The 22,818-nt window shown below is 41.0% G+C and overlaps 1 protein-coding gene across 1 annotated transcript in view; it reads left to right on the forward strand.

The window, feature by feature from the left end:
- C2H10orf67 (chromosome 2 C10orf67 homolog) overlaps positions 1 to 22,818 on the forward strand; it is a 119,211-nt gene that overhangs the window by 24,816 nt on the left and 71,577 nt on the right. Inside the window, exons 3-4 of the mRNA XM_089906421.1 lie at positions 6,369 to 6,512; positions 8,657 to 8,731. Coding sequence (XP_089762547.1) covers positions 6,369 to 6,512; positions 8,657 to 8,731 — 219 coding nt within the window. The remainder of the gene's footprint in view (positions 1 to 6,368; positions 6,513 to 8,656; positions 8,732 to 22,818) is intronic.

The raw sequence follows: 22,818 nt of genomic DNA on the forward strand, positions 1-22,818 counted from the left end.
GTATAGGGGCTTCCCTGGTGGCGCAGTGGTTGAGAGTCCGCCTGCCGATGCAGGGGACACGGGTTCATGCCCCGGTCCGGGAAGATCCCACATGCCGCGGACCGGCTGGGCCCATGAGCCATGGCCGCTGAGCCTGCGCGTCTGGAGCCTGTGCTCCGCAACGGGAGAGGCCACAGCAGTGAGAGGCCCGCGTACTGCAAAAAAAAAATAAAATAAAATAAAAATAAACTACTACTTCTATTTGTGTCATGCTTATATATGTTAACTTGTTTAGTGAAATGTTTTCTTACTCTCTTTGGAATTCTTTTGACATCTGTGAACATTTACTATTTAGGATATTTTTAAAAATTACAAAATATTTTTGGCACATAGAAAAATGTCAAGAATAATATACAGTAGTGAATAACTGTGTCACCCATGGTCAGGGAGGAAGAAATTGTCCTCTGTCCCTCTAGATTATTCTGGCTGGTCTAAGAATTAAATTGACATGAGACAGATCAACAGGAGAAAATCCAACAAAAATTTACTGGCGTATATGTGGGAGAGGCCCAGGAAAGCTGAGTAACTTGCCAAAATAGCCAAAGCTCTCACCCTCAGCCAAAGACAAAAGTGGATGTCGAGGATAGTGGTTTGGGACTTCGTAGGAGAGGAGGACAATTTACACGAAGATGGAAAAGCAAATATTTGGTAAACAAATGTTTGCTGGGCCATGCAGAGACAGTGAGACACAGAGACGAATTTTAACTGACTTTGCTAGGTTGCTCCCGGTCTACACAGCTAGTGCATATTGTACTATAGTTATCTATGGTGCCAGCTCCCTTCCTGGAACAGGTCCTCTATCTACATTCTTCTAGGAAGTTATGGGGAAGGTCAGAGGTTCTTCCTGAGTCTTTGGGGCCTTAAAAATAATCAGCCTAAATAAATCCTCATGCCAAAGAGCCACAATTTGAGGTGGCAGATTTTGCTCCCCTATACTACCTTACAGCTTTTTCAGATCTCCGTATTCTATCATATTTCCTTTGGGTCTTTAAAAAAAATTTTTTTAAATTTTATTGAAGTATAATTGATTTACAATGTTGTGTTTATTTCTCTGTACAGCAAAGCTTTGGGGCTTTTTTGATTGTAAAGAAACAGAACATTTCATACACATTAGATATCAAGAGTTATTATTAAAAGTCCTAATCAATAAAACTGTGACATAGGGTGGCATACTACTACAAATACTTCAGGTTGCTTTGCTTCTGTTTTTTCACTTAACAACATAACTTGGAAATCATTTATGTACGTTGGTACATAAAGAGCTTCCTCATCTATTTTACAAGTACATTGTATCACAACCTGGCATCATTTATTTAGCTGTCCTCCTACTGATGGACATCATTTTGGTCGTTTCACATCTTTTACTGCAATGAATAATTCTGTACATACTCACATGCCAGTAAAACTGGGATGTAAATTCTTAAAAGTGAAATGTCTGAGTCAGAGGATGCATGCATTAGTCACTGTGAAGGATGTTGCCAAGTTGCCCTGCATAGAAATTATACCAATTTACACTCCCACTTTTGAGGATGTCTCTTTTCCCACATACGTCCCAATTTATTGTCTTCTTTTATGCCTTCAGAAAAGTGTTATAACTTTATTCCTTTGCAACTAGCGTCTAAATGAGTAAGTTCTGGTCAGTAGAATTTAGGTGGAAATATTGGGTGGCCGCTTTGGGCAACCTTTAAGGCACAGTTCCGATGCAGTGTCTGCCACTTTACCTCTTCCTCATCCTGTCCCTCTTTCCTTCCTCTCCTTCTTTCTTGCCCTCCTATTTTTACTTCAGTGCCTAGACCATGGATGCTACCAGTTACACCATGATTTTGAGGTATACAGAAGACTAAGGAGATAGAAGGATCTTGGGTCATTTTCACCACCTAGTGAAAGAGAAGTAAACTTACCTCTCTTTTATGCTTCTGTTATTTGGATTTTTTAATATAGCTGAACCAAAATCTGACGCAATATGCGTAAATCAGATTAAGGATGTTTATTTCAAATTAGTGAGAGACTTTTTTTTAAAAAAAATCATGAATGGCTGGATTTGAATGCTTTTCATGGATCTGTTCAGATGGTCATACAGTCATATGGTTTTTCTCCTTTATCTGATGATGTGAAGAAATTCGAGTTTTTGATAGTAAACCTGGAATGAACCCAACTGGACTATAATATTTCCTTTTGCATTGCATTATTTGCTGTTAATTTACTAAGGATTGTTTTCCATCTATGTTCATAAGGGAGGTTGTCCTATAATTTTCTTTTCTCCTTATGCTGTTGTTCAGTCTTGGTAGCAAGGTCATAGTATTGTCATAAAGTGAGTTGAGAAGTGTTCCCTAGTCTATTCTCTGGAATTACTGGCTTGAGATTGGAAGTATCTATTTCTTCAGTGTAAACTTGCATGTAAAACAGTCTGTGCTTATTTTTACTGCTGTTGTTTTTTTATGGTTATATTAAGGTTTTCTTAAATCTTCTTGGGTCGGTTTGATGTTATATTTTTCTACAAAATATTCAAATTGTTGGTTATGGTGTTGATTATTGTCTTTACATATCGTTTTTAGGTCTTTATTGTATCCGTAGTTATATTTCTTTTAAAATTCTTAATATGGTCTTCATACCTCCTCTTTTTTCTTGATGAATCCTGACAGTGTTATCTATTTCATTAATTTTTTTCAGAGACCCAACTTCTGGATTTATTAATCCTTTCTATCGTATCTTTATTTTCTAGTTCATAAATTTCTTTTCTTATGCTTATTAGTTATTTATTTATGTGTTTTTAAAATATTTATTTGTTTATTTTATTTGATTGCATTGGGTCTTAGTTGCGGCAGGCGGGCTCCTTAGCTGCAGCTCACCAGCTCCTTAGTTGTAGCATGTGGGCTTCTTAGTTGTGGCATGCAAACTCTCAGTTGTGGCATGCATGTGGGACCTAGTTGCCTGACCAGGGATCAAACCCAGGCCCCCTGCATTGGGAGCTCGGAGTCTTATCCACTGCGCCACCGGGGAAGTCCCTCTTATCTTTATTATTTAATTCCTCTTACTATCTTTACTCTGTTTTTCTTTTTCTAATGCCGTGAATTGGATCTGGGTATTAGATGGGATGTCATATAGCTCTATGTGCAGACAGTGCAACTATATTGACTTAACAGGAAGTCTTGGGTTAGAATATCTGGAGTTACAAGTTAGGGCAGTAGCTCCCTGATGTCATCTGTGTACCAGATTCATTTTATCTTTTCACAGGTCCATCATTAGTGCATGGATTTTGCTATCATATTTCTGACTTCACAGTAACAAGATGGCTGCTCCATTTCCAGCCTCCATCTGCATTTCACAGAGGAAGGAGAATAGGGGAGAAGTGGAATGGAGTGGTGGTAGCTCTACTAAAAAAGCAAAAACTTTCCATCGAAAACCCCAGCGTATTTATCGTTGGCCTTAACTACATCACGTGACCCCTTTAACTGCAAAGGGTTCTGAAGGAGTGAGTATATTGGTGAGGCACATTACTGCCCCGACAAAGTCATGCTTCTCTCTGTAAGGAAGGACCTGTGTGATGGACACGGGGCTCTTAGCTATCCATGCCTACAGGTCATTCATTTTGAGGCTCCCTTCTTTCCTTTCATAAGCATTTAAAGACAGTATAAATGACAATATTTAAGGCAATATAGTCCTACTAATTACTTCTTTAACGTCATCCCACAAATTTTGAGATGTGGTATTTTTATTAGTATTTAGATTCAAGTGCTCCAATTTCCCATTTATTTTGTTGGCCCATTGTTTAATAAGAAGTTGGTTAGCTCTCCAAGTGTGCTCTTTAGTTACTGTTATGTTGTTGAGTTTTAACTTCAGTGCTTTGTTGTCAGCGGACAGTCTTTGTGAGATGAATTATTTGGTCTTTGTTGAGACTTGTCCTGAGGCTTTGTGTGAGGTCAGTCTTCATTATTGTGCCATGGAAATAAGAAATTAAAAATAACCTGTATTTGTTGAGTGTGTTTATATACATATATGTATATATATCCACACACACGTACATGTGTGTATATATACATATATGCACATACACATATTGTCCATTTTGTTCAATATTAATATACCTATATTAACATTCTTCGGGACATTGTTTGCCTGGTAAAACTTTCTTATTTCTACACTGACCTCAGTTCTGTGTCATTGTATCTTAGGTATGTCTCTTGTAAACTGATCCATGGGAGTCTTAGGCCAGTAGAAGTTTATTTGACCATACCAGGATTCCTGTCCCTCCCTTCTTCAGAACAAGCCGTCCATATGGGGCTGGATCTTCTACAGGCAAAGTCATTTCATCTTGTCCCTGGAATTTAAGGAATTCTTTAAGCTTTCGCTTGCTCTAGAATTTTTTCTCGTATTTCTCAAAATAGTAGCCTTCATAAGTTGACAACATGGTATAAAGAAGGAGCATGAGTCAGTCATAACTCTGTGCAAATCCGGACCTTCCGCTTACCGGCCACGTAACGTTGGACTAGTTAGTCACTTGACCTCTCAAAGTCTTGATATCCTCAACTGCGAAATAAAACCTCCCACATAGTATCAGGATGCTAAAACCGAGCTTCTTCCCAGGGTGCTGGTAGCCAGCTATCAAATTCCAAAGTGAGTGTAAGATCCCATTTGCAGAACTTACGAAGAGAATGTTACACATCAGATCAGTGACTCTTAGCTCTTTAATCAGACCAAGGATAATAAAAACGGGGATCGGGAGGTGAAGGGGAAAAATTGCTGAAGCAATTTCTTTAGGAAACACTATTGCTGTGCTCTTTCTGGGGGAGGGGTAGCAGAAGGGCTCTTCCTCAGCTCAAAGCCGGTAAGGCAGGCTTCTGTGGAACTTGAAATATGTTTGCTGCTATTGGAAGACTCAGAGGACCGGCGCCGATTCATGTCAGCAAGGAAGCTAACGTGGGCTGGGGCAAGAAGGGGGAGTGGCTGAGCTGGGATCAGTCTGCACTGCCAGAGTTGCCGGGGTGAGGGTTGTGTGATTGTTTCTTGTGGACCACATGTGGCCTCTGAGAAAAAGAGAGAGAGCGCCAGCTTGGGGTCATTCTGGGTCCTCTCCAGTTGACGGATTGAGAAGGACAGAGGGCCCCCAACAGAAGGGAGAAGAAAGGGTAAAACTCTAGATTCATAGGGCCCGAGGGCGGAGTAGCAGCGACCACCTGGAGTAGAGAAGCAGCTGCTTGTCCCTGTGCAGCCACAGGAGAGAGGGTACCTGCCGCGGGAACCTCTAGAGAAGCTGTGTTGGTGCCCGAGGGAAGAAGGGTCGTTCTGCTGTCCTACCAGACCAGGGTGAAGCCCCCCCCCCCCCCCCGCCAGGTAGGAACAGCCGTGTCCCTTTATCCCTTCTGCCTTGTCTGTGGTGGAGAAGCAGCTGGGGTGTGGGGGGAGGAGGTAAGAGGGGAGAGAGCTCAAGAGTGAATCCCACTCTTTTCCTTAAAGATGTGCAGCTGGAGTGCAGGGAGCAGCCTTACCTATGAATGAAGTTGGAAGTGTCACATTCTAAAGGCTACTTTCGGGCTGTGTTTTGAGTGATGATGGGACTTTCTGTTCCCAAGAATGAGTAGGAATTGCTTACAGTTTCCATTCAGGGCGAGGGAAGATTACCTAGTGAATACATTTTATTTTTTATTTTATTTTTTGAATTAAATATTTATTTATTTTGGGCTGCATTGGGTCTTAGTTGCGGTGCGTGGGCTTCTCTTTAGTTGTGGCTCGGGCTCCAGAGTGCATGGGTTCTGTAGTTGTGGCGCACGGGCCTAGCTGCCCCGTAGCACGTGGGATCTTAGTTCCCCGACCAGGGATGGAACTCAGGTCCCCTGCATTGTAAGGCGGATTCTTAACCATTGGACCACCAGGGAAGTCCTAGTGAATACATTTTAAATAGACAGTGGGAGACAAAAATACATTGAGTTTGGATGATACCAACCAGTTCTTAGTCAACACATTGGTTATATATTTAAGTACTTGGCTAGTAAATTCACAACAAATGTTGATTCTTGTCCATTTTTCCTGATCTGAAAATCACATATTGAAAATTATTTTTTCAAACGTTTTTTGATTCATGGCAAAGGATAACTTACTCTGTATGGGAGGAAACTGCTGGGAACCTCCTCTCCCTTCGTCCATAAGCATGTATTAGTTTAGCAGATTAACTGGAATCCCCAGTGTACATGACTTTGGAGAGGTTAATCTTCAATTCAGGACAAGCCCCTGACCAGGTGCCCAAGTGATCTGCCCAGACCAGGCCAGGTGCTAGAATCTTTACACAGAGGGCCCTTAACTCTGTACAATAACGTATGTTTTTCCATTTTTAGATTATTAAATCTCTTCAGGTGGATTTTGGGTTCCTCAAACAATTGATTCAACTGAAGTTTGAGGACCGTCTTAGAGAGGAATCTTGCAGACTTTTCACTTCTCTACATGACAGGATCCTGACAATCGAAAAACGTTACCAACAGGTAGAAGTTCTCTCATTTCCTCTGTTTCGTATGTGGATTAACTTTATGTTTAGATGTGTAGGTACTGCAGTTTTTAGCTTAGCAACTTATGAGGGCAGTTTAATTTGTATGTGTTGTGTATCATGTGATGACTACATAAAGCTGTATGGTACCTTTGGTAGCTACCTATGGTAGCTTTACTATGTGCAGAAACTTTTGTGAGTACCCTGTGTATGAACTCATTTAAGGCTCATGACTAACCTGACAAAGTAGGTACAATTATTATACCCCTTTTACAGATGAGGAAACCAAGGCACAGAAAGGTTAATTCACTTGCTCAAGGTCACCAGTTAAAAAACCATCAGGGTTTAGGTTCCAGACCAGACAGTTTAATGCTTGAATTTCAGCCCTTAACTACAGTTTTATATGACTTGTGTTTTAATGGCTCCGTAGGAGCCAAAGACATGAAAACTCTGCTGCTCTGAGGAATTTCCTAAAATCTTTGATCAGGTTAGCATATTTATCTGTCATTAAGAACAGGCATCAGTGTTATTTTTCTGCTATAAAACAAAACACCCACGTGTTGTTGACCCCACCATTCAAAGTACCTTTTAATGCATTTCCTCTTTAAGTCCCTCAACAATCTGTAAGTGGAAATCCTCTTATCCCTGCTCTGCAGGTAAGGAAACTGAGCCACCAAGGTTAAGTCACTTGCTTAAAGTCAGACAGATAGTAAGTGGTACAGTAACATTGAAATCCAATTCTGTCTGACTCTAAAGCCCATTGGCGGTTTACACTCCATGCTAGAATCAAAATTGATATCAGAATCAAGAGCATTTTTTAAGATCTTTATTGGAGTATAATTGCTTTACAGTGTTGTGTTAGTTTCTGCTGTATAACAGTGGATCAGCTATACGTACACATATATCTCCATATCTCCTCCCGTCTTGTGTCTCCTTCCCACCCTCTCTATCCCGCCCCTCTAGGTGGTCACAAAGCACCGAGCTGATCTCCCTGTGCTGTGCGGCTCCTTCCCACTAGCTATCTATTTTACGTTTGGTAGTGTATATATGTCCATGCCACTCTCTCCCTTCGTCCCAGCTTACCCTTCCCCCGTGTCCTCAAGTCCATTCTCTACATCTTTATTCCTGTCCAGCCCCTAGGTTCTTCAGAACTCTTTTTCTTTTTTTTAGATTCCATACAAGAGTATTTTTTTTTTTTTTTTTTTGCGGTACGCAGGCCTCTCACTGTTGTGGCCTCTCCCGTTGCGGAGCACAGGCTCTGGACGCACAGGCTCAGCGGCCATGGCTCATGGGCCTAGCTGTTCCGCGGCATGTGGGATCTTCCCGGACCGGGGCACGAACCCGTGTCCCCTGCATCGGCAGGCGGGCTCTCAACCACTGCGCCACCAGGGAAGCCCAAGAGTATTTTTTAATGTACTATCTTTCATTGTTATCCATAACAGATAGGATCAAATAATTTGATTAATCAGAAAATGACTCTAGTTTGTGGATTAGTGGCCCTAGATTTCTTTCCATGAGCATAATTCATCCAAAAATACCAGGACCAGAAGAGGATGTGAACTCCAAATAGATTTCACTATTTTATTTTATTTTTTAATTAATTTTTATTGGAGTATAGTTGCTTTATAATGTTGTATTAGTTTCTGCTGTGCAGCAAAGTGAATCAGTTATACGTATACATATATCCACTCTTTTAAAGATTTCCTTCCCATTTAGGTCACCACAGAGCACTGAGTAGAGTTCCCTGTGCTATACATTAGGTTCTCATTAGTTATCTATTTTATACATAGTAGTGTATATATGTCAATCCCAATCTCCCAATTTATCCCATCCCCCGATTTCACTATTTTATAAGCAGTTCTAAGACATTAGAAAGACTATGATATGGAAGATGAGAGAAAATGTTCACATTATCTGTATTTATTTTATCCATATGAGCTCTCTATTGCTTTTGGTTCAGTGTAAGTGAAAATGGAATGTGTTGTATTAGCTGTAAGCACAGGGGAAATGATTATAAAGTGAAGTTTTTGAGAGAGCATATGATTTGAATGATGGTTTTATACTGAGCCCCTCCCTTGTAGGTGTGAGAGTTGCATTTGGAAATACATTGTGGTGCTTGTTGTATTTATTTTTCATTTGCAGAATGAGGATACCTTAAGAAAATGCTACAATCAGCAGCTGGCCGATGCCATAGCTACTATCAAAGGAATGTACCAGGTGAGTTTTGAGTGCCATCGTGGGTGAAACCGGCTTGATATCTTGTGAGTGCCCAGGGTGGGGCTCACCGTGGGTTCCCGGTCAGCGATTGTAGCTTTGAAGGTCTAAGATTGTTCATGCTTACTTTAAACTGACCAAAATAACACTTTATGGTGACAGATAGAACTTTTCAGAAACTGAAAAATTCCAGTCTGGTATCTACTCCACCTGGGCAAGCGATGCAGTATTCCAGAGTTTGTTTGGTGAGCATGCAGTTCGATAGAAGGAGGTCAGGGAGTCTCAAGAGAAGCTTCATCAGGTCTGTAGTAAATCCCAGGGAACAGTCTCAGATCCTCAATGGAGTAACTTTTCTAATGATGGGGACACGATCTATCTTCCAGACACCATGCTTCCTTCTCTTGATCATTTCCAGTCATTATTTTTTCATCTTAGCAAGGGCCTTGTGATTCTTTTAGTATTTATAACTATAATCTTGTCTTTCATTGCAGTATATTTCCATAAAGAAATATTGCTTTCTTTACAGCAAATCGTGCTTTGATTGCATACCTCTTTTTCATGGTACTGAACACCTTTGATTTAATTATGTGATTGCTTGTTACATGTCTCTGTTTTGTGCTGGACTGTAAGCCTTACAAGGGTAGGGATGCTTGTCTTGCGCACCGCCATGCCCTGCCTCTTAGCGCTGTGCCTGGTACACAATTAGCAATCAGCTAATAATTGCTAAGTGAATGGAGGTTGCCTGAACTTGTGGCAGATACTGGTGGTTCCACTGTCATTCTTCCCCTTCCTTTTTTTATTAGCAGAAGCACTTCTTACTAAGAAGCCAAAATGCTAGATCCTTTCTCAGCTTCTTTTCCAGCTATGGCATGAACAAGGGCAAGTTCAGGTCCAGTGTGACCTGAAAGTAAGTTAACTGTGAGGTTTAGAAAGGAGGTTCTTCTTCTTTTTTTTTTTGGTGTGCCTTGCAGCATGTGGGATCTTACTTCCCCTACCAGGGATCGAACCCCTGCCCCCTGCAGTGGAAGCTCGGAGTCTTAACCACTGGACCGCCGGGGAAGTCCCTATTCTTTTTTTTTTTTTTTTAATTAAAAGAGACTCAAGGGAAAATATACCCCTCTTTTTCTTTGTTTGACATTATTATGTCTCCTTCTGATGTTTGGAATTGCTGCAACCAACCTAAAAGCAAGGAGTGGGATACTTAGGATGTGCTAAGGGTAGCAGACTAGAAAAACAGAAAGCACTGGGGTTCTTGATGACATCACCGAGCAACTAACTAACTCTGGACTTGCCCTGCCTCTGGCCCTTTTGTGTCATGAGACAAAAACCCCCTTAGAATTTAAGCCACTGTTAATTGCCTGTTCAGTTACCTGTGGCTAAAAATATCCCAGAACCTATTGCCCTGTCAGCAGCCTCTGTGACTCTGGGCCAAGTTGTGTTTCCAAAGGTGACCCTGACACTGTCACCCACTCACCTGCTCTTCCGCAAGGTTACCTTGCTTCTTCCTCACCCAGAGGTGGAGCCTAATTCCCCATCCCTGGATCTGAGGGGCCTCTGTGACTTGGTCATAAAGACAGAATGTGACGCTGCACGACTTCGAAGGCAGGGACAAAAGAAGCCTTGCCACTACATCCTATGCTCTCGGGATGTTTGCTCTCTGGATTCTCGCCTTCCGAATCCAGCTGCCATGCTGTTAGGAGCCCAAGCCATTTGGAGAGTCTGCATGTGGGTACTGGGGCCATTGGCCCAACTGAGCCCAGCCTTCAAGTCATCCAGCCCCCAGGCATTCAGTCTTGCCATCTGGGGTCCTGGCAAGGAGCAAGAGTGTGCCATCCTGCTACTCCTGTCCTAATTCCTTAGTGAGTGAGCATGAGAAATAGTTGTTTTATGCCACTAAGTTTGGGGAGCTGGGTTATGCAGCAATAACTGGATAGCTGGAACGGTATCCTTACGCTCACATCAATAAGGGATTTAACTGCATTTGTTGGATAAATTCCTTCCAATTTAGTGGAACAGAACCACTGTAGTGGTTCTGCCAGCACAATATAGCATCATGGTTAGGAGTTAGCATAGTGTATATTTTAATACAAGGACTTGGGAGTCAAACTACTGCTTTCGAATCCTGGCTCTGCCACTTAATTGCGTGTGACCTTGGGCAAAATACTCACCCTCTCTGCCTCAGTTTCTTCATCTGTCCAATGAGGATCCTATTAGTACCCAGCTCATAGGCCTGTTTTGAGGATGAAATGAACTGATGCTGGTGAAGCACGTACAACAGTGTTGGGCACATGATAAGTGCAGTCTAAATGTTTGTGAAACAAATAAGCTCTTATACAAATTCGTGACACTCCTTGGTGTTGGTGTCTTTCTCTGGCCCTTTATTATCCTGTGTTAGTGTTTAGGCTTACAGTTTTCTGTCCACTGACCACAGATTTCAGATATAGTAAAGTGCCCTGAAGATATCTGTAATCCTTATCAATTTTTATTATGTTGAGGCATATGAAATTGCCATTTGCTCCTACAGTTCTGTTCTGAACATTCTTGTACTGTCTCAGGTACACATGTGCGAGAGTGCTTTTAAAGTATGTTTGTAAGCGTGGAATGGAGAGTATGTGGATTTTCATATTTATTATCTAAGGCCAAGAGCCTTCCAAACTGATCATAATATGAAAATATTTGTTACTCTTCTTCGTCGAGACTTGATATTGTAAGATGTTTAAATGTTTGTTGATCTCATGGACATGAAACTATTTCATTTTGTCTGATTTGTGTTTCTCTTGTTATTAATACGGTTAACCCTTTTAAAAATACGTGTATTGGGGCTTCCCTGGTGGCGCAGTGGTTGAGAGTCCGCCTGCCGATGCAGGGGACACGGGTTTGTGCCCCGGTCCGGAAGGATCCCACATGCCGCGGAGCGGCTGGGCCTGTGAGCCATGGCCGCTGAGCCTGCGCATCCGGAGCCTGTGCTCCACAACGGGAGAGGCCACGACAGTGAGAGGCCCACGTACCGCAAAAAAAAAAAAAAAATAAAATGTGTATCGGCCATTCAGTTTTCGTGTTCTGTGACGTGCCTGTTCAAATTCATTGTTTATTGTGTTATTTGTTTTCTTTTTGGTTAATAAGAGTATTTTAAAAAACATATTTTGGATACTCATCTTTTGTTTGTTTTATGTGTTGCACATGTCTTCTCTTGGTTTTTTGTTCACTCTTTTTTTTAAATTTTTTAATTTTTTGGCTGCATTGGGTCTTCGTTGCTGCGCACAGGTTTTCTGTAGTTGTGGCTTCTCTTCTTGCGGAGCACGGGCCCTAGAGCACGTGGGATTCAGTAGTTGCTGCATGTGGGCTCCGTAGTTGTGGCGCACAGGCTTAGTTGCTCCATGGCATGTGGGATCTTGCCGGCCCAGGGCTCGAACCCGTGTCCCCTGCATTGGCAGGCGGATTCTTAACCACTGTGCCACCAGGGAAGTCCCCTGTTTACTCTTCTTACAGTGTTCTTTAATAAACCAAAGTGGTTTTTTTACATTAATGTAGTCAAACTCCTATATTTTCCTCATGGTTTCCACGTTCTGTGTTTTGTTTTAAAAATGCTGCTATATCTTAAAGTCTTCTAAGATTTTTATATTATTGTCTTTTACATACATACAGGTCTTTAATCCACTGGGACTGATTTTTAGTATTGATGTGAAGGAGGGATTAATTTTTTCCCCATAATGATCCCCCAGGTTCTCAAGTTAATAACAGAAGATAATGTGTCATGTCAGAACTCCATGTATGTGTGTAGGTCAGATTTGGGGTATTTTGTTCTGTTCCATTCGTTAGATTATCTGTCCTTGTGGGAAATCCCACTAAAATTAATGTTACCCCAAAACTGGGTTTGCCTCTTGGTGGGTGTTGAGCCAAAAGACACAACCAAGCCGAAAACTGGGAGAAGGAAGGACTTATTACTTGCAGCAAGTAAGGGGAACACTGGGGATCTCTCGCAGAGCAATGTCTCCGCAAACAGCAAAATTGGGGACGTTTAAACTAAGGGTTCATGCATATTCATAAAGGGACTTGGGCAGAGGAGAATTCAGCATAGAATTGGGGCAAAGGTTGACAGAGTCCTGGCTTTAGTTGATTGAAGTCAAGAGGGTCAACATCATTCTGTCCTCCACCTGGGTGGGGGCCTTAGTTCCTGCAGAACTGAAGACAGGTGTAAGACGGTTATGTACATCCCTTGAGGAGGAACTAGGACTCTGTTTTCTTGCTGAACTCTTGTTTCTTTACTGCTCTTCCTTTGTTCCTTCATTTCCCTCACTTCCCTTTAGATCCTTAATTGCTGGGCAAGCATTGTGGCCAGGCTTAGATCACAAAGTGGCTTAAGCCATGCCTGGGTCTCTTTCTCCCAGGACCCCCTACTCCATCTGCTTACATTAATACTTAATTGTAGGTGTTTGGTAAGATAAATTGTCTCATTTTCTTTTTTCAGGATGGCTTAAATATTCATGGCTCTTTCTTTGTTCTTCCATATACATTTTAAAATAAATCTATGTGGGGGGGGATATTTTCTTCTACCATTCTAGGTTCTTCTGGCTGCTCTAAGAATTCAGTTGACATGAGACAGATTAACAAGAGAAAACAAAAGTTTAATAACATGTACACATGGGAGAGACCCAGGAAAACTGAGTAACTTGCCAAAATGGCTGAAACCCTCACCTTAAATACCATCTTCTGCTAGAGACAAAAGAGGATGTTGGGGGTATGGTTTGGGACCTCAAGGGGGAGGAAGGAAATAGAGATGGAAAAGCAAATGTTTGGTAAACAAATGTTTGCTGGGTCCTGCAGAGACAATGGGATACAGAGTGGACCCTAATCTATAGGCCCTGCCAAGTTTCTCCCAGCACACCTAGTCCATATTTTTTACAGATATCTCTAGTGATAGCTCCATTCTGGAGACAGGCCCTTTATCTAAATTCTTTAAGCAGCCAAGGGGGAGGTAACAAGAAAAGCTTTCTGAGTTTTCTGTTTCTTAAAAATAATCAGCCCAATTAATCCTCATGCCAAAGAGACACATTTGGGGATGGCAAATTTTGCTGTCCTACAATTTTACATCATTTCTTCATTCATTCATTCATCTCTGCCAGCTGCACTGTTGGGGCATCTAGCAAATTGTTAAGTAAAAGTGATGACAGCAAGCATCCTTACTTTATATCAATACTGAATACGGTATTTCAACATTACACATAATACTTGCTGTAGATATTTCTTTTGCAAAGAGACTTTTGAAAAAATCGTGAATGAATTTTAATTTTGTAAAATGTGGGGGTTTTGCATCTATTGAGAGGCCATATGATTTTTTTCCCCTTAATCTATTAGTGTGGTGAAATTAATTAGCTGATTTTTTAAAATGTGAAATCAACCTTACCTTCTTTGTATAAAGCCCAACTTGGTCATGATGTGTTTTTTTGTTTGTTTCTTTTTAAAATTTGTTCCTGAACTTAGTGTGTTAATTTTTGCTTAGGATATTTTGAACCTGTGAACATCAGTGTGGTGAGCTATACTTCTCCTTTTTTTGCGGTACGCGGGCCTCGCACTGTTGTGGCCTCTCCCGTTGCGGAGCACAGGCTCCGGACGCGCAGGCTCAGCGGCCATGGCTCACGGGCCCAGCCGCTCCGCGGCATGTGGGACTGGGACACGAACCCGTGTCCCCTGCATCGGCAGGCAGACTCTCAGCCACTGCGCCACCAGGGAAGCACCTACTTTTCCTTTTTTATACTATTCTTTTTGGGTTTGGGAATCAGGATTATGGCAGCTTCACAAAATGAGCTGGGAAATGTTATCCGCATTTTGTTTCCTAGGAGCATTTGTGTAAAATTAGAACTTTTTCTTCCTTAAATATTTAGAACAGCCGGGGAAGCCACCTGGGCCTAGAGGAGTTGACTGATTGACATATTTTGAACTCCCAATTTCCTTACTGATCATGAGACTATTTGGGTTTTGTATTCCTTTCGAGTCAGATATAGTGAAATATTTGTCTAGGGCCTTTATTTCCTTTAAACTCAAAAATGTGTTGGAATAAAGGCTTAATATATATCTCATTACTCTCGTATATTTTAATCCTATATTTTTAAACCCCACTGCATATTTTTATTACTATTTTATCCATTTTCATTGAGTTTTAAAATATCACTTATGTTTTTTATGACTAGGAGTTCTATGCTTGGCTGGTCTGGTTATTTTTTAATGGCTCTGGCTCTTTGCCTGTAACTTGTCCTGTTATTTCTATAAATATATTTCAGTGTACTTGATTGATCTTCCATGTTTCATAATTTCCATGTCTTTCATCTTTGAGGGTCTAATAAGCACTGGCTATCGCTCATGATATGTCCTTTACTTTCGGGTTTCATGATTTTTGACTGTGAACTCATATTTCTGCAGAAACTCTTTGAGGCCTGGCATAGAGGTGAGTCTCTGTAGAGAAGATTTCTGTTTGCTTCTGTGAGACTGCTGGGTCTGTGACGGCTTTAACCTAATTCTCAGCTTGAGGCATTTTAGACCACCCAGATGTATGAATGTGGGCCATCTCATGCTTATAAAACTCAGAAGAGACTTTTCTCCACCTCTATACTTTGAGCCAAGTTTCCAGACAGGAGGAAATTTCACTTTTACTGGGATGGGAGGAGGTACAGGGTTCAAGGTGGTTACTTCTAGTTCCTTCTCACGCTGAAGAGATGGCCCTTTGGTGTCTCAACCTTAATGGGGTGGTCTCCTATTATTTGGAATCACCACTTTGAGGAAGACCTATGTGATGCCTTTTCTCTGTGCCCTGTTAAGAGGTGAAAACCAAAGTTCAAATTTACCTGGTTTCGCAATGCCCTGGAGTACAGGCCAGCTTCAGTGTCCTGCATAAGTCTCTGGATGTCTGCACTCACTTAATTTTGGCTGAACTATTCCTGCTTTGTCAGTTTATAGAAGCATTTCACCTATCTATCCAGAAGCTTTGTTGTTTACAAAGTAAGTCAGAATAACATGATTTTTTTTTTTGAAACATGCTTTTATAACCCTTTGTGTCTTCAACAATTTCTGGGTCACTGATAAACTTTTAGTGTGTATCAGATGCTCAAAAAATATGACAGAATAAGTGACTATCACCCTTTCTATATACTTTTTGTATGTCTAGGAATAGAAAGCCCTGAAAGGATTAAATGCTTTATATGCATCGGTGTTTCATAAACATGTGCTGGTTAAATATGCTTAGCCAACAGTGTATTAATTGTGGTTCATTGGTTTATCTAATTAAAGAATTATTTTAAAGATATAAAAGTGATTCTTTCAATCTTTGCTTTGGCTTGTTGGCATCACTTTGATCCATGACCTCAGACAGCCTTCCAAATCCTGGCCACCCAGTTTGTTAAGGCCTAGTCATAAGAAAGAACAGAAGAGTTGAAAAAACAACCAAAGTACACACTTTTGGTTAAGAGGTAACTTTTGGTTAAGTGTAAATGACTCCCTGCTGCCCTCTGGAGACCAGTTCAGGATACAGGTACAAGTGCTTTTTCAGCTACGGAGCAACGTTTTAAATCTATTTAACTATTAAAACAATTTCTTGTGTGATATTATAGTACTTTATTTTCAGATAAAAGAAAAAGTTTTGATAAAAATTACACTTTATTTAGCTTCTTTTGGTCTTGGAAATGTATCAGCTCTGATTCAGTTAAGAAAGCACACTACTCTATGTCCCTCAGACACAGAGGGATTTAGGAGCATATAAAACCCTTAGAGAGGACTTCCCTGGTGGTACAGTGCTTAAGAAACCGCCTGCCAGTACAGGGGACACGGGTTCGAGCCCTGGTCCGGGAAGATCCTACATGCCACGGAGCAACTAAGCTTGTACGCCACAAACTGCTGAGCCTGCACTCTAGAGCCTGCGTGCCATAACTACTGAAGCCTGAGCGCCACAACAAGAGAAGCCACCACAATGAGAAGCCTGCACACTGCAATGAAGACCCAATACAGCCAAAAAAAAAAAAAAAAAAAATCCCTTAGACTGGAGGAATAAAAGTTTGGGAGACTGTCACTAGCTTTCAAATTAATAAGCAATTTTCCCAACGTCATTTGTTGAATATCTTTTCCTTTTTCATTGATTTATGATGTTTCCCTCATGTTAAATGATAAACTGAGGCATGTTACATTTTTAAGAGTTTATTTGAGCAAAAATAAATAAGTCATGGGGAGGTATTGTATGAAATAAGGAATATAGTCAATAAAATTGTAATAATTTTGTACGGTGACACATGGTAACTTGGACTTACTGTGATGATCACTTGGTAATGTAGACAAATATTGAACCACTATGTTGTACACATGAAACTAATATAATATTGTATGTTAATTATATTTCAATAAAAGGGGGGAGGGATGAGTAAAAAGAACAGTTTTGTTTTTTTTTTTAAGTTTATTTGAGCGAAAATTGGTTCAAGTCAGGCAGCACTAAATCAGAAGTAGTTAGGAGCACTCCAACACAGCAGTCAGGGGGAAAACTTTTATAGAGAAAAGGTAGAAGCAAAGCAAGGAGGTTATTGGCTGTAGCTTAAGTGTTTGCCTTCTATGGAGAAGCCTCATTGTCTGTCTGTGACTGGTTGTCCTTAGGTATTGATTTCTTAACCTTGAGGCATTTACAGGCTCAGGTTGGGGTTTGCTTACACAGGCTGCTAAGGTATTAGAGCCACCTCAGTCTGATGGCCTCCTTGTTTAATTAACACTCATCATACACCAACAATAAGGTTTATTTCAAGGTTATCTCTGCTATTTTGTGGCTATATAAGATTATCTATGCAGTGTTATAGCTCTCCATTGCTGTTTTGGTATTTAATGTTTTTAGCATTATAATATGTTAATATCTGGTAAGTTTGGGTCTTTTTTCATTAGTTCTCTTTCTCAAAAATGTCTTTGATCTCTTATTTTTCCAGATAAATTTTAAAATAATTGTGTTTACTTCCACTCCAAAACGGCCTCCCTTGGCATTTTTATTAAAATGGAACTGTTTGGAAATTTATTCATGAATTTTGGAAGAAATTTGTATCATTTACAATAATCAGTCTTCCTATCCAAGAATATTTCTTGATTCACTTATGTCTTATTTCATGTGTCTCAATGCAGTTTTATAATTTTATTTATGTGGGTTGTATATCTTTTTCATACAACTAAATTATTCCTAAATATTTTATGTTTTTAGAAGATGAGTTAATTTTTGTCATATTTTGAGTATTTTGATATACATGGAAACTGTTGATTTTTAGCAGCTTTATTGAGATATAATTTACACAGCATAAAATTCATTCATTTAAAGTGTACAGTTCAATGGCTTATAGTATATTTACAGAATTGTACAGCCATCACCGTATTTGATTTTTTTTGTTTTTTTGGCCGCATGGCTTCTGGGATCTTAGTTCCCTGACCAGGGATCAAACCTGGGCCCCGGCAGTGAAAGCGTCGAGTCCTAACCACTGGACTGATAGGGAATTACCACCCTAAGCTAATTTTAAAAGAGTTTCATCACCCCCCAAAGAAAGCTTGTACCCATGAACAGTCATTCCCTATTCTCCCCTCTCCCTTTTCCTCTCCTGTTTCAAATCTCTGGCAACTGCTAAACTCCTGTCGCTATGGATTTACCTGTTCTGACTATTTCATATAAGTGGGATTGTACAATATGTGCTCTTTCAATTGACTTCTTTTACTTCAGCATAATGTTTTTGATGTGAAACCACTCATTTTTATAACTACTGTTTCCAACCACTTTGTTGATAGATTTCCAAATGTGGGATTATCAGATCTCATTTTAACAGTTCTTAATTTATTTGTATTTTCTTTTTTTAAAATTAATTAATTAATTAATTTGGTTGCGCCGGGTCTTAGTTGGGGCTGGCGGGCTCCTTAGTTGTGGCTCACCAGCTCCTTAGTTTTGGCGTGCGAACCCTTAGTCGCGACTTGCATGTGGGATCGAGTTCCTTGGCCAGGGATCGAACCCCGGGCCCCCTGCATTGGGAGTGCGGAGCCTTAACCACTGTGCCACCAGGGAAGTCCCATTTGTATTTTCTAAATATTTACATCTACTAACTGAAAATGATAACATGCCTTAAATTCTCAAATGTATATCACTTTTTTACACTAGACAGAAGTTGCAGAATAATATTAAATAGTTCTCAAGAGAGTGATCATTTCCACTGAATTTGAAGGGAGTCCTACCTGTAATTCATCATTAAACATAAGAACGGCTTTTTGTTTGGAATAGTTCATTGAATCCATTCCTTGTTGGAGCAGCTGGATGGAAGGAGGGTCAGACTAATTAGTCCTTTGAGATGGGCTGATTGTAGAGATGTCATTAACCTACAGCCTTGGTGCATTGGGCAATAAAGTAAAAATAGAATATATATTTATGGGGGAAGGCCAAAAGTGTACCAGAAAAGTAGGTCAAAAAAGAGTTAAAGTCAAAGGGACTTGAGATGGATGTTAGGTGTACACAGCCAAATGGGGATCAGGGAACCAGAGAAGATTAAGAAAAATCAGGCTAGAATGGATGACACAGAGGTGATCTAACTCCTGAGGTTGGGTTCTTAAATGCTCCCAGAAAAGCGTTGCCGAGATGAATCAAGTCCCTTTACAGAGGCCCAAGTGGTTTAGACTCTGCCCCTCATTCCTGAATGGGGAAGGACTGGGCGCTTCCTCACCTTGTCAAGGTGGAGAATCAAATGTGTGTCCTAAGGAGGGAGCAGAATTGGGGTAGGGACACAGTTCTTTGGCACTAATGCATTGGGAAAAGCTATAACCAGCCTCACACCCCATGTGATGCATGTAGCTCCTGGCAGAGAAGAGAGTCCTGTGACTTTTATAAAACTGAAGAGTCTGAATTAGACTAAGACATGTGTCTTTGCAGAGGCATCAAGGTGAAGTGCAGATGAAGGCTGGCAGCCTGGTGGAGGTGATTCTCAGTTCAGACCCTTTGGCATGGAACATGGTTTAATTTTGCTTTCAAGTTTGGAATACGCTCACTTCCTGTGTCTTACGTACTGCATGTACTTAGATGCTCCTTTAGATGATGGTCTCCCAGGTCTTTTAAAGAGAATTTTAGAGAGACTTAGCTTTATTCTGTTCTCTGTCTACACTGAATGATGAGGCTTTTTTTATACATAGAATAATTTGTGACTAGCTCAGAACTGTGCATAGTAGGTCCTATGAATATGTACAGAATGGATGCTGATGTGTTCTTGCAGGACTCTGTGTAGAAGAGCTCTCTTAGGGTGCCAGCGTAAGAGGAGAATACGTCCTATTGTTCAAAAGCCTTAGGCACATCCGCATGCCCAGAGTGCTTGAAATAGAAGCATCAGAATTTCATTTCCTCAAATCAAATCGCCTCCCTCTCCTTTACTAACTGGGGGCTAATGAATGAAGTCATTACCTTCTTAGTGGGTATTCTTTCTTCTGTGAGTGAAGTCTGGGCCAGTCAGAGGGCCTTAGGGAACTGACTGTTGGGGGGACTTTGGAGGAGAAGAGGGGGATGGGGAGGGATGTTTACCCTGAGAAAAGGATACAGAGGAGTAGAGAGAACCCTGCATAAGCTGTACCTCCATCGTTCTGCGCAGACCTGATCTCCTTGAATCTGACATAGTCTGGGGCTCCAGTTCTTTTGTCTTAGGTGGCATTGGTGACAGGGCATTGGTTAAAGATCTGTGAGTAACAGTGCTTGGGGAAACTTCCTCCTTTTCCCTAGGGAGATAATTAATGACAGTGAAAGCAGTTATCACTTATCGACGTATTTACTATGGCCCAGGCACTCTGCAAAACGCTTCATGTGTAGCATCATATTGCTTATATTTCTATAAAAATACAGAAAAATGACTAGAGTTAAACTCAAATGGATTGCAGAAAAATGCAGATTTTAATATCTGAATTTTTATCTCAATGCCTTCCTTTTCGGTGAGACTGTAATCGGTGTTCAGAAGGAAAGGTAAATGGAACTATCTCCTCTTCTGAGTGTCCTCACTCAGATATTTGGAGAAAAGCCTTATATTCATGTCTTCTCCCCTCTGGCTAAGCCATCATCTACTGGAATGGAAAATTGTTATAAGTTGACTTCAAATATTCTCCCATAATGTCTTCCCCATCAAATACTCACGTGTCTTTTTTGGTAACTTTGAAGAGATCTTGCAAACAACTCAGTTCATTTTGCAGAACTGCAACCTTTTTATGGATAGCAAGTAGCAGTGCTTGTTTCAAGGAAAGCATTTCAGGTTTGTCCTCTTCTTTACTTTCTCAAATGTAGATGAAGATTCAATTCAGAATTACCCAAATCTGTTTCAAGGCTGTCATGTTAAAAAATGAGTTTGTTAAAATGGTAAAATAATAAAATTGTTTTTGTTTATTTTATTTATTTTTAGCTGCGTTGGGTCTTTGATGCTGCGAGCGGGCTTTTCTCTAGTTGTGGCCAGTGGGGGCTACTCTTCATTGTGGTACATGGGCTTCTCATTGTGGTGGGTTCTCTTGTTGCAGAGCTTGGGCTCTAGGCGTGTGGCCTTCAGTAGTTGTGGCACATGGGCTCAGTAGTTGTGGCTCGCGGGCTCTAGGGCACAGGCTCAGTAGTTGTGGCGCATGGGCTTAGTTGCTCCACGGCATGTGGGATCTTCCCAGACCAGGGCTCAAACCTGTGTCCCCTGCATTGACAGGCAGATTCTTAACCACTCTGCCGCCAGGGAAGCCCTAAAATTGTTTTTAAAAGTCTCTGAACGGTGGGCTTCCCTGTTGGTGCAGTGGTTAAGAATCTGCCTGCCAATACAGGGGGCACGGGTTTGAGCCCTGGTCCGGGAAGATCCCACATGCCGCGGAGCAGCTAAGCCCGTGCGCCACAACTACTGAGCCTGCGCCGTACAGCCCGCGAGCCACAGCTACTGAAGCCCGTGTGCCTAGAACCCGCGCACCACAACGAAGAGTAGCCCCTGCTCTCCACAGCTAGAGAAAGCCCGTGTGCAGCAATGAAGACCCAATGCAGCCAAAAATAAATAAATACATTTATATTAAAAAAAAAAAGGAAACCTTATTAAAAAAAAATAGTCTCTGAACAGGGAAAGTATTTATTCTTAAAATAGAAGTCTTGCTGTGTTGGTTGTCATTGTCTTCCACCTCTGGAGGGTTGCAGAGATATAGAAGATCCCTTTCTAACAACTTACGATTCCAAATTTTAATGCAGCAAATACTGTCCAGGTGTTAAATGATTTTTACTTCAAAAATTTTTTAAAAGTCCTAATAACAGTACTGTGCAATAAAACACCAACATTTCAGTATTTGGAGGGGATTGAATTTTCTGTACTCTGACTTATGAAACCATGATGGGCTTCTGCTAAGGGCAGGACACATGCTTTTGGATTGTGACCAATTCCTTTGCCTGGAGCAATGGCCTGAATGAGGCTTTTTGTTGAAAAGAGAGTGAGAGAGAAAACTGCTTAGATGAAATGGCAAGAAACTAAAGACTATAAAGAAAAGAGTTACAAAATAAATCATCCCATACTCACCGAGACACAAGCTGTATGAAGCATCTTCCCCTTTGACTCTGCTCTTTCTCCTGTGTGATCACCCCCTTGCCTTCTCTAGTGTGGCAGGATGAGATAAGGGTGTCCTTCCACCTCTAGATGTAGGGAGGGCACCTTTCTTATGGGAGATTGATTTCCTGCTTTCATGGAGACAGAAAGGAGGGTCTGAGTGTCCCATTTCTTAAGAAACTTTAATTCAAAATAATCAATATGCCATTGAGGCACACTTTAGGGCAGCCTACGCTGGGCCCCAGCAAACGATGATGAATTTTGGCAAGCTTAAGGAAAATGGGAGAAAGGCAGGGAGGTGGCCCACTTGACATCATAGAGGCGTTTAAGGTTCAAGGCACAGCCAGGGAACTGCCAGTGCTTTGGTATGACTGGAAGACAAGAAGGCTGAGAAAGTGGTGAGAGGGGATACAGGAAAAGGAACCTACAGAATTTATATTTTATCTCAAAGACATCAAAGAATCATGGTCGAATTCTAAGCAGCTTTCGTGACCTGCTTAGATTTGCAAACTTGAGAGATAA

This window comes from Delphinapterus leucas, chromosome 2, assembly GCF_059928025.1.
Source record: "Delphinapterus leucas isolate spDelLeu-1000000601 "Yukka" chromosome 2, BTC_Dleu_Yukka2, whole genome shotgun sequence".
NCBI classification, from domain to species: Eukaryota; Metazoa; Chordata; class Mammalia; order Artiodactyla; family Monodontidae; genus Delphinapterus; species Delphinapterus leucas.